Source organism: Musca vetustissima, unplaced genomic scaffold, assembly GCF_032173495.1.
Source record: "Musca vetustissima isolate MV318-11 ecotype Yass unplaced genomic scaffold, APGP_CSIRO_Mvet_v1 utg40097, whole genome shotgun sequence".
Classification (NCBI taxonomy): domain Eukaryota; kingdom Metazoa; phylum Arthropoda; class Insecta; order Diptera; family Muscidae; genus Musca; species Musca vetustissima.
Window position 1 is genome coordinate 48891 of NW_026874847.1, and position 10228 is coordinate 59118.

At 32.8% G+C, this 10228-nt stretch overlaps 1 protein-coding gene across 1 annotated transcript; it reads right to left on the reverse strand.

Moving 5' to 3' along the window:
• Positions 1-303: 303 nt before the first annotated feature.
• Positions 304-9181, reverse strand: LOC133337213 (uncharacterized). Its single transcript, XM_061545468.1, has 3 exons — positions 9005-9181; positions 566-686; positions 304-494 (listed from the first exon to the last, which is right to left on the reverse strand). The coding sequence occupies exons 1-3, from the start codon at positions 9153-9155 to the stop codon at positions 317-319; spliced, it is 450 nt and encodes a 149-aa protein (XP_061401452.1). The 5' UTR covers positions 9156-9181; the 3' UTR covers positions 304-316.
• Positions 9182-10228: the final 1047 nt, after the last annotated feature.

A 10228-nucleotide genomic window follows, 5' to 3' on the forward strand; every position in this document is an offset into this window, starting at 1 on the left:
ATGACAATAGAGAAACAAAAACAAAAATAAAACGAGAGTTATGTACAAAAAGTATTATCCTAAACTAGGACACTAATACAAAAAAGTCTGTTGTTATCACGATGCATATTCTGTTTTTTATAGAGTGTGAAATTTTTATGGAGTAAAATTAAACAAAATAAAAAATATTTACCTAAATGTAATGGTTTGGGATTTTTGTTTCGGCATTTTTGTGTTGAGTTGTGTGTATGTTTTGTTTTATTATTGTTTATTTACAGACATTGTTTGTTTTTATTTAGCTTAGAAAAATAATTTGAGAGTGTGTTTTTAAATAAATTTATTCCTTCTTGGTTTCCTTAACAGCTTCAGGGTATTCCAATTTTACACCAGGTTCACAGGTGAAGACGGGACAGCAGTAGGGGAAGGCAGCTGTCTTGTTGGTCTTTTCAGTGTCCAATTTGCATTTATCATTGGCCAATGGCAATGGACCACAATCTTCAACCAATTCCAACAATCTAAGGAGAAGACAGAAAAAATAATAATAATAAATCGTTGAAGTGATTTTCGTTAATAAATTGCGACTTACTTTGAGGGATCTTCTTCATTTTGTACGCAAGTTGAGCGGCCACAGAATGGTGTCAATTCCCATGATTTGCCAACTTCAACTGTGGCACAGCGGGTGGAAGCAAAGCACATACCGGGGAAATCTGTAAGAAATTAAACAAAAGGGAAAATAAATACAAGAAATATTAAAAAAAATTAAAAAAAAAAATATTTAAAGCAAAAAAATTAAATTTTGTAGTCCACCCATCCCATATAAAGTAATAAACTACGTCATTCCATGCGATAACCAGGTGTTTACATATTCATCACCATTTTCTCTGTTAAATATTCACATAATAAACTATTAATTTTTTAATGATAGTATTTATTTGTGAAACTTGTTCTGTTTTGCATTTTACGTAAAATGCAAACTGATCGCTGATGTCAATCACCTGCAACATTTTGTTATGCCGAATTTAAAATCACTGACGCCTCGTAAAACTTTCACTTTCAATGTGAACCATATAATATGACTCGTCATCGGACCAGGTGTATCAAATAATATCTACAAACAACAATCTGGCATTATTTTTGCGCTTGAATTAATATCACAAAGCGGAATGGTAATAAAAATCGAAAAATAAAAACAAACAAACGAAATAAATAAATAAAAAAACAAAGTTTAGTCATTTGCATTACGTTGAACTTGACTTTTTTTTGGAATAGGTGATGGAAAAAATCATAAAATAAAAAAAAATACCGATTTTAGATATTTATTAGTCAGGTGGCATGGTAAACTTAAGAATATGTAAAAACAGGGTAAAACAATATTAAGTTCGGGCCAGGTAACATTTCAAATATGTAAAATTAATGGGGGCTTCTAGAATAGAACTCATGTTTTGATAGAATTTTAAATATACCGAAAAGAGGTGAGAAAATTCTGTTGAAAAACCTATCAAAAATCGTTAAAATAATGAGTATTGGGGAGTACCGCTACCCTGGGCTACCCTGAAACTTGGGAGGGACTACCCTGAAACTTGGGTCAATATTAATAAATTTTGGTACAGAGATGTGGTATACAGTGAGAACCCAAAATACCAAATTACAGCCAAGTCGGGCGAAAAGTCTGTCCAAAATCCCCGAATATTGGGTGGTACCGTTATATGGGGGCTACCCTGAAACTTTGATAAATATTTATAATTTTTGGTACGGATAGGTGTTATTTAATTAGAACCCAAAATACAAACTTCTTAGGATTTTCTCATTTGCATATCTCAGGAGATTTTAAAATCACTGTACTGATAGTATGCTGCATATCTGCATACCAGCCTCCGAAACAGCTTAGTGCCAAGTAACAGAAATACCGAAAATGGGGTGGGCCATTATATGAGAGCTATACAAAAACATGCTACTCGCCTACGCCGATGACATCGATATAATGGGTCGAACATTGCGAGCGGTAACAGCCACTTTTGAACAAATTGAAAAGGAGTCTGCCAAAGTGGGTCTGGCAGTAAACGGCGAGAAGACCAAGCTGATGGTATCAACGCGCAAGACGTCCAGTAGACTCGGACCAACTGTGGAACTTGAGAACTACAGCTTCGAGGTAGTTAAAGACTTTATATACCTTGGTACCGCCATAAATAAAACGAATGACATCAGTTTTGAAATTCGGAGAAGGATTGTGATGGCCAACAGATGCTACTATGGTCTAAGTAAGCAGTTTAAAAACAAGGCCACCTCCCGTCAGACCAAACTCACACTTTACAAGACGCTGATACTACCCGTGCTATTATATGGATCAAAAGCATGGGTACTTGCTCAAGCAGATCCTCATCAGCTCTTGGGATGTTTGAATGAAAAATTCTCAGAAACATCTACGGGCCGATCTGCGTCGACGGTGAATATCGGCGTCGAATGAACCACGAGCTTTACAATTTATACGCGGACATCGACATAGTCAGTCATAGTCAGTGATGGTTCCCGTAGAAGGGGAAGGCCACGAATTAGGTGGAAAGACCAAGTAGAAAACAGCATCTTGGAACGTGGTCTTCCAAATTGGTGGACTTACGCACAAGACCGACGCGCTTGGAAATCTTTTTTTATGGAACAACCGTTCTGTAACAGCCAGCTAAGTAAGTAAGTAAAAGTATACAAAAACATAGACCTATATTGATCATTTTTGGTTGGAAAATTTTACACTTGAGAACCAAAAGTAGAGTCGATTTGGTTGCAAGAAAATCCCAAATCTTCCAAAATATAGAAAAATGAGGGATACCATATCAAAAGGGCTCCCCGGAAACTATGACAAACGGACTATCCCTAAAATTCCAATTCCCCAAAATACAGAGTAATGAGGAATACCATAACAATGGGGCTATTCGGAAATTTTCTTTGTATACCTATACCAAGACATGGTCCGATGTATACCATGTGCAATGCCAAGCAGCAATGCTTGTGCAAATGTTCAAAGCTGTATCCTAAATATTGCAAGCTCTGTCGACATTTTGAAAGACATGTCGACATGACGAAATTGACATTGAATGTGTCTTAAGATCATGTATTTATATATGGGGGTCTCCGAACTGAAGGTGTATAAAATATATTAACACTGTAATATAGTGAACGTCATCTAGAGTTTGAACACCCCGATCGGTTGGAACATTTAAGTAAAACCTGCAAAGGCGAAGCTGATGATATTTCCGGATTTCTTTTCCGAATTCAATTTCAGATTATCATAATATGTTTTAGGAATACACTAAAAGCCTTTACGAAAAATGTATCTGCATTTGAATAATTTGTTTTTTTTATAAAAATTCTAGGTTATGCCAGATTTTTATTTCAAATGGTGCCAGTCATCAAAATTAGAGTCGGAGTTTAGACAAAAATATACCAGACACCACGATACCAATCTGAGTTATATATGAGTCGTTTATTTTGAAAGTGGTGAAAAGTTAGATTCTTATCCAAATCTTGTTTTTCTAGAAAAATTTTCAAAACATTTTACTTTTTATATTGTATCAGGTTTAAAGAGCACAAAACCACAAACAAAATCAATACCAATTAACAATATTTTTGAAACAAAATCTTTAAATATCTCAATATAAGAAAAAATTGACTTAAACCACTTTAAAAGTAAACGAATCATATGGTTGTATATATGACATAAAACCTAACGACTAATTACCCTCCTCATTTCCTTATGCTCCATATAGGTCACATCATTCTCATTATCTTTCCCCCCCTCACACACCCAACTCCACCACATTTCCACATTACATCGAACACACAAAAATTTCGAAATTTTTTTTGTTTGTTCGTAAAACAAAAATGTTGTAAATAATATGTCCATATGTCAAAAGATATTTACGATAAATTACAGAAATGCTACAAAAACTCAAACCAATGTTCCAATTATGTCAATGTGGATATTTATTATTTTTATTATGGCACGAAAAATTGTGATAGGCATGTTTTATAAAAGCTGCAGCAAAATGTTGCAATAGTGTGTGTGGTGATGGTGATGGTGATGGTGGTGGCGATGGTGCATTGCCATCGTCACATTTGCCACAAATGGAACTTGTTTGAACTAAACTAAGTTGTTGTTTAATTAATTACTCCAATTGCATAACTTCGATAATTATGAGTATTATTTTCGTTGTTTTTTTTTTTGAGATTTCAATTAGTACGATTTCAACAAGGTAATGGTGATTTGTTTTTGAGAAATACATAATCCACTTTTGACAAATGTGGATACGGTTTGCTTGAACACAGCAATGTTGTCTGTGTCTTAATTAAAATATATATTTGTAAAAGTAAAAAAAAGAAAGATTAAAATGTTAATTAAAATACCATGAAATCATTAAAAATAATTTACATGGTATATAATATTTTTGAAATATTGGATATATAAAAGAGAAAATGTATATTTGTTTTTTTTTTTTTTGAAAATGTATTATTGATGGAACGTATGAGGCAGTATTGAAATCTTATTTTTTTTTGCTTTATCCCAGATTGTGTGTAAATGCATACGAATATTATACATTTTCGAATGAGATTTCAAAATTTCGGCATATTTTAATTAAATCAAATTCAATATTTGAAATCATGTATAAATTTTATTTAGAATAACAAATAACTATTTATGTCTGAATATTTGCCATTTTCGATTTTTTTCCTTTACATACAAATGTTATGGTAATTAAAAAAATTAAAATAAACAAATAAAATTTTAATAATATATAGGTCGATGAAATTTGTAGCAAATTTTTGGGGGATTTTTTGTTAATGAAATTATTCACTAAATCAATGAGAAGTATACTGACTGCTAACGTATGTATAGCCATTGAATATTTATGTCTAAATATTTGGCATATTTGACATCGAACCAAATATTCCTGTGATATGGTAATTCAATAAATTGAAATAAACAAATAAATATTATTAGTATAAGGTCGAAGAAATTTTTGGCACATGTTGGGGGATTTTTTTGTTAATGAAATTATTCCCACCTCAATGAGAATTATATTGACTGGTAACGTATTTCTATGTATTGAAAACTGAAATTGAAAGTAAACGGAAAGTACCAAAGATTAGGGCTATATACAAAATTTAGACTTAAATTGAAAATGTTCTGTGAAGAAGTTTTTAAGTCACCAAGATGCCGGAATGTCATTTTGTAATGCAAAATTATATTTAAATTGGTTGGATAATACCCCATAGCACCATAAAAACTTGGACTTTTATATGAGGGCTAGACGCAAAGATCGATCGATATTTATATTATTTGGTAGGAGAGAATTTGGCGCCCAATGGTGCCAAAAACATGGATCTTTATATGTGGGATATATACAGAAATTGACCGATATTTATATTTTTTGGTAGGAGGATTTACCAATCAATAATAAAGTGTAGTCAATTGGGTTGAAATCCACAAAAAAAGAAAAAAAATCAAATTTTGGTGCCCTGTTAAAGGGGTAATATGCCAAAAAGTGAACTGCGTATGGGTAATTTTTGGGAGGAAAGTTGAGTACTCAAAATATAAAATTAGGACTAATTTCGTTGAATAACTTGCACAAAATTTTGAATAGTTAGTATTAAATTAGGTGCGAATATTTACCTAAGGCAATTTTCTACCCAATGAGAACCCTCAATACCAAAATACCGCCAATTCGGTTGAAAAACGAGTTCAAAGTTCTCAAAATACCGACATGGGTCAATATTCATAACTTTTAGTGCAGAGATGTGGTGAGAACCCTAAATACCAAAATATTGCCAATTCGGTTGAAAAACGTGTTCAAAGTTCTCAATATACCATACCATATCATGGAGGCTAACCTTAAACGTTGGTCAATATTAATTTTTTTTTTAGTATGGAAATGTGCTATAAAATGAGTACCCAAAACTCAATATTACTGTCAATTTGGTTGGAAAACGTGCCTAAAATCCCCAAAATACCGAATATTGGGATGTACAATTATATGGGGCTGCTCTAGATCTTGGGTCAATATTAATAATTTTTAGTAGAAATATGTGTTCTTCAAGCTGAACCCAAAATACCAAATTACAGTCAATTTGGTAGGAAAGCGTGCCCAAAAATACCGAATATTTGGGGGCTACCCTGAAACTTCGGTCAATATTAATAATTTTTGGTACGAATATATTTTATTCAATGAGAACTCAAAGTACCAAATTCGGTTGCAAAACGTGTCCAAAATAGCGAATATTGGGGGGTACCGTTATATGGGGGCTACCCTAAAACTTGAACCGATATATCCCATTTGCAACAACAAACATCCTAGGAGTACTAGAAATGTCTGTGCAAAATTTCGGAGCTCTATCTTAAATATAGCTATCTCTATCGTGATTTCAACAGACGGACAGACAGGCAGCAGACAGATGGACATGTGTAAATTTTATTCTCAGAATGAAGACAAATGTCGAACTTTGACAAATTTAAATTTAATTGGCATATGCATGTTTCGCATCAGGGCGGAAAAAATACAAGTTATCAACGTACGACCTTTGTAAAGCCACATAGCCCAATATGCTTGATTAGCCCTTAATCAACGGCGAAACGCGTCGCCTAATGGTGGGTACGTAGGTTCTTCTCCTGGCTTTCCTTTTCATTGCAGAAACTTAGAAAGAGTATAAATAATCACTTAAAAATTACTTTTAAATTATCACTGCCCTTACAAGTCAAAATTCAAAATAACAAAAATCATCAACAATATATATATATACTTTGTGGGGCCTCCGGTGAATATTGCCGGTGAGTATTGCTCCACCTTTTGGTGGAGGGTATAAAAATGGCAAATTTATATTTCTATCGAATTTATGGGATTTCTTACCAATTTCTGTCAGACCCTGAATGAATTAGATTTCTGGAGTTATTGGAAATTTTAAGTTTTTTTCAGTAGAGATAGCAGACGATATACATAGTAGTGATGAGCTTTCTAAACAAATACATCCAAAATTCTACGCTTATACCGATCTTTAAAAAATTCCTACGATTATATGGGACCTTGAACAAAATAACTTAAAATACCTTGCTCTCTTCATCCTTGTACAATTTTTTGAATACCCTCATGATGGTCCTTGAAACATTTTTTCTTTAAATAAAATGTTAGGTTATGTTGATCCTTTATAAAATATTATACGCTTATAGTTTTTTAGGGATGCACATAATATTCCTTAAAAACATTGGGTTGGTTATTCGCATTCGCATGACAATTGACATTTATAAAAAAAATAAGCTGAAATTTGAAAAAAATATTTTAAAAAACAAACTTTGAAAAAAATATCCTCGTTTATAGTGATCCTTTGAAAAAAACTTTCTTTAAAATATTCTCGCTTATGTCGGACACTGACAATATATTTCTTAAAAATCCACGCATAAATCGTTACTTTTTATTTAAATTTGTAAAAACTTGAAAATATTTCTAAAATAAATATAAGCTTTAAAGAAATATCCCCGCTTATAGTGGTTCCTTGAAAAAATCTTCTTTAAAATATTATCGCTTATGTCGACAAAATATTTCTTTAAAATGCAGTTATACTTAAATTCATAAAAGCTTCAACATTTTTTGTAGAAAAAATCTCGAGGGCAGAGAATTGAAATTTCCAACTCGAATTCCAGTTGAATCGCAAATGGCTGTTTGTCCTATGCTAAACTATAGTTGATAGCCAGTTCTAAGAAGAAGCACACATCCTCATGGGCAGACCTTCCAATACCAAGTTACTAACATTAATTTAAAATTTGGTTACAGTTTCCTATAATTTCCAAAATTTAATGAATTTCGATTTAAAATTTCTTGTTCAAAGATTTTTTTTCTTTCCATATTCCATTAAGTAATGTCCCCCACATTAAGTAATTGCCAATGACTTCAATTGTGTAAATGTTCCATTTCATTCCATAAAATTCCATGCCATCGAACATGTAGTTAACGTAACAAACAAGACTGGTTGTGGTTTAGGATTAGAGACGAAAAAATTTCCACGTCAACGATGCTGTCAAGTTACCATATTCAGCTAAAAAAAAAAGGCATAGCTTTTGGTTTCTTTCTTCTCCTCTCAACAATTAGCTATTAGACACAAAAAAGCGTAACACAGATCGGGGTGATCGCATAAAAACCGGTCTAACTCACAAATCCTGATATGGTTTCTGCAATGAAGTCATATTCACCTCCATTATTAACAGTATAATCCAAATTTTTTTTTTTTTTTTTTTTTTGTTTGCTTTGATTTGGGTTGTTCGATCCCACATGAAGAGATTAAAGTTCAGGTTATGTGTAAAAAGCCAGCGTTTACAACCAAACCCAATATCTAAATATTAGGTGTGTCGATAACACGATTTTATTGAAAATAGCAAAAAAAATATAATTAATACTCTTTGAAAGAGTAACAACCGGCCGGCAAGTGGTTCCAATTTTTTTGCGGCTAAGGTGTGGCACGTTTTGAGAATGTTTCAAGAGGTTGTTCATAGGTTCAGTGTGAATGAGGTTGATGTTAACGATCAATAATTTACAAAGTAGCCTAAATCCATTCTTTTGTGATTTTGTTGTTTTTGTTTTTTAATTAAGAGATGTTTATGGAATAAATTGTACAGATTTTATGTTAATAATTATTAATAATTTATAAGTTGGCTCTAATCCGCTATTTACATTTGTCATATATTTGAATAGTTTATAATGTCGCCTAACTCCAATTCCAATTGTTGTATATTTTTTAAATATTAGCATGCATGGTTATGACCATTAGAACACAAATTAATTCATAGTTTGTTTTCAAATTTCAAATAAATATCAAAACATCTAGAAATATTTCGATATTTGAAATCCAAACTTGTTTCACATTATAGAGCAAGAGAGAGGGAGAAAAGCTTTTCTTCAATTCCTCGCCTCTGTTAATTTCTAAGTCTCTTTTTTTGTTGGTTAATATTATTCACAATTTGTTCCATTGTATTGGAGGGGGAATCACCTACCTCTAAGCACATCAGCTGGAATCAAACGTTTGTAGATTTTGATGGTTGCCTCGGCAGGAGCATCTTCTTTGGTGTCTTTTTTGTCGGTGGCAGCAGCACAGACGCAGGCTACCAACAAGAATACAGCAACGGCGTTGATGAAGAATTTCATTTTGGTTGTTGTTATTTGTTTATTTAATTAGAATTAGTGAAAATAAATTTGATTTAAATAGACGTTGTTGTAGTTTTAAGTTTGGGTTGTTTTTTTGAGATTTGTAAATTAGTTGTTTTTTTTCCTAAAGATTGAATTTGAATTACAGATACACGCTTTGAGCCTCTACACGGGATTTTGGCAGATATATTTTTTGTTGTTGTTGTTGTGATCGTGTGTTTTAATAGTATGATTGTTTCTCCAGAATTGTTTACAAAAAACCAACTCACGAACCGTTGCAAGCGAAAGTGAGCACTGAATTAAATTTCAAAATTGTTCAAACACTCGTATTTATACAATGCGGCCCAAACGTCAACTTTCCAAAAAGACAAGCTGTAGATTTAAGCTTTGTTGGTAGTGCTGGCGGAGCCGCTGCGGGCTGGCTGGCTCACAAGCTGGCAGATTGTTTGTTTCGTTATTTTTGTTCCGTCGCGTTGTTTGTTTTTGTTTCACAAAAGCAAAAAAACAAACGGTTACGCCACTGTAAATGTTAAACTATCGAAACGCGTCATTGCGAACGATATATAACGACATGCGAACACCCTCACCCACAACATGGTATCTAGATGCCAGAGATTTATGTGTGCATTTGTAATTACAAAAAAAAAAGGAATTTCATTGTTCATGGTTTAGCTGCTAGTTTTAATTTTCAAAATAGTTAAAACTTAGTTTATACAACAATCCCCTACCAATATAATATTTAACGAATACGAAAAAAAACTTTGGGGTCCTTTGAAACTATTTCTGGATTTTAGAAATATATAGGGGAGACTGGGGCACCTTCGGCACTTTTTTTTAGAGCTCTATATCTCAGTACATATTCAACATATATAACAACTTTATGGCTGATTATTGTCCTCTGACACTTAATTATAAAAAATAGTACCAAAAATATATAAAAAAATAGTATTAGTTAAAAAATTTTACAGTTTTGTAAAAAAAGTCAAATCCGCCGAATGTGCCCCAACCCGGGGTAGCTTCGGCACTTGATGGGGCACATACGGAACCATAGTCATAGCCGGGTAATTGTCATC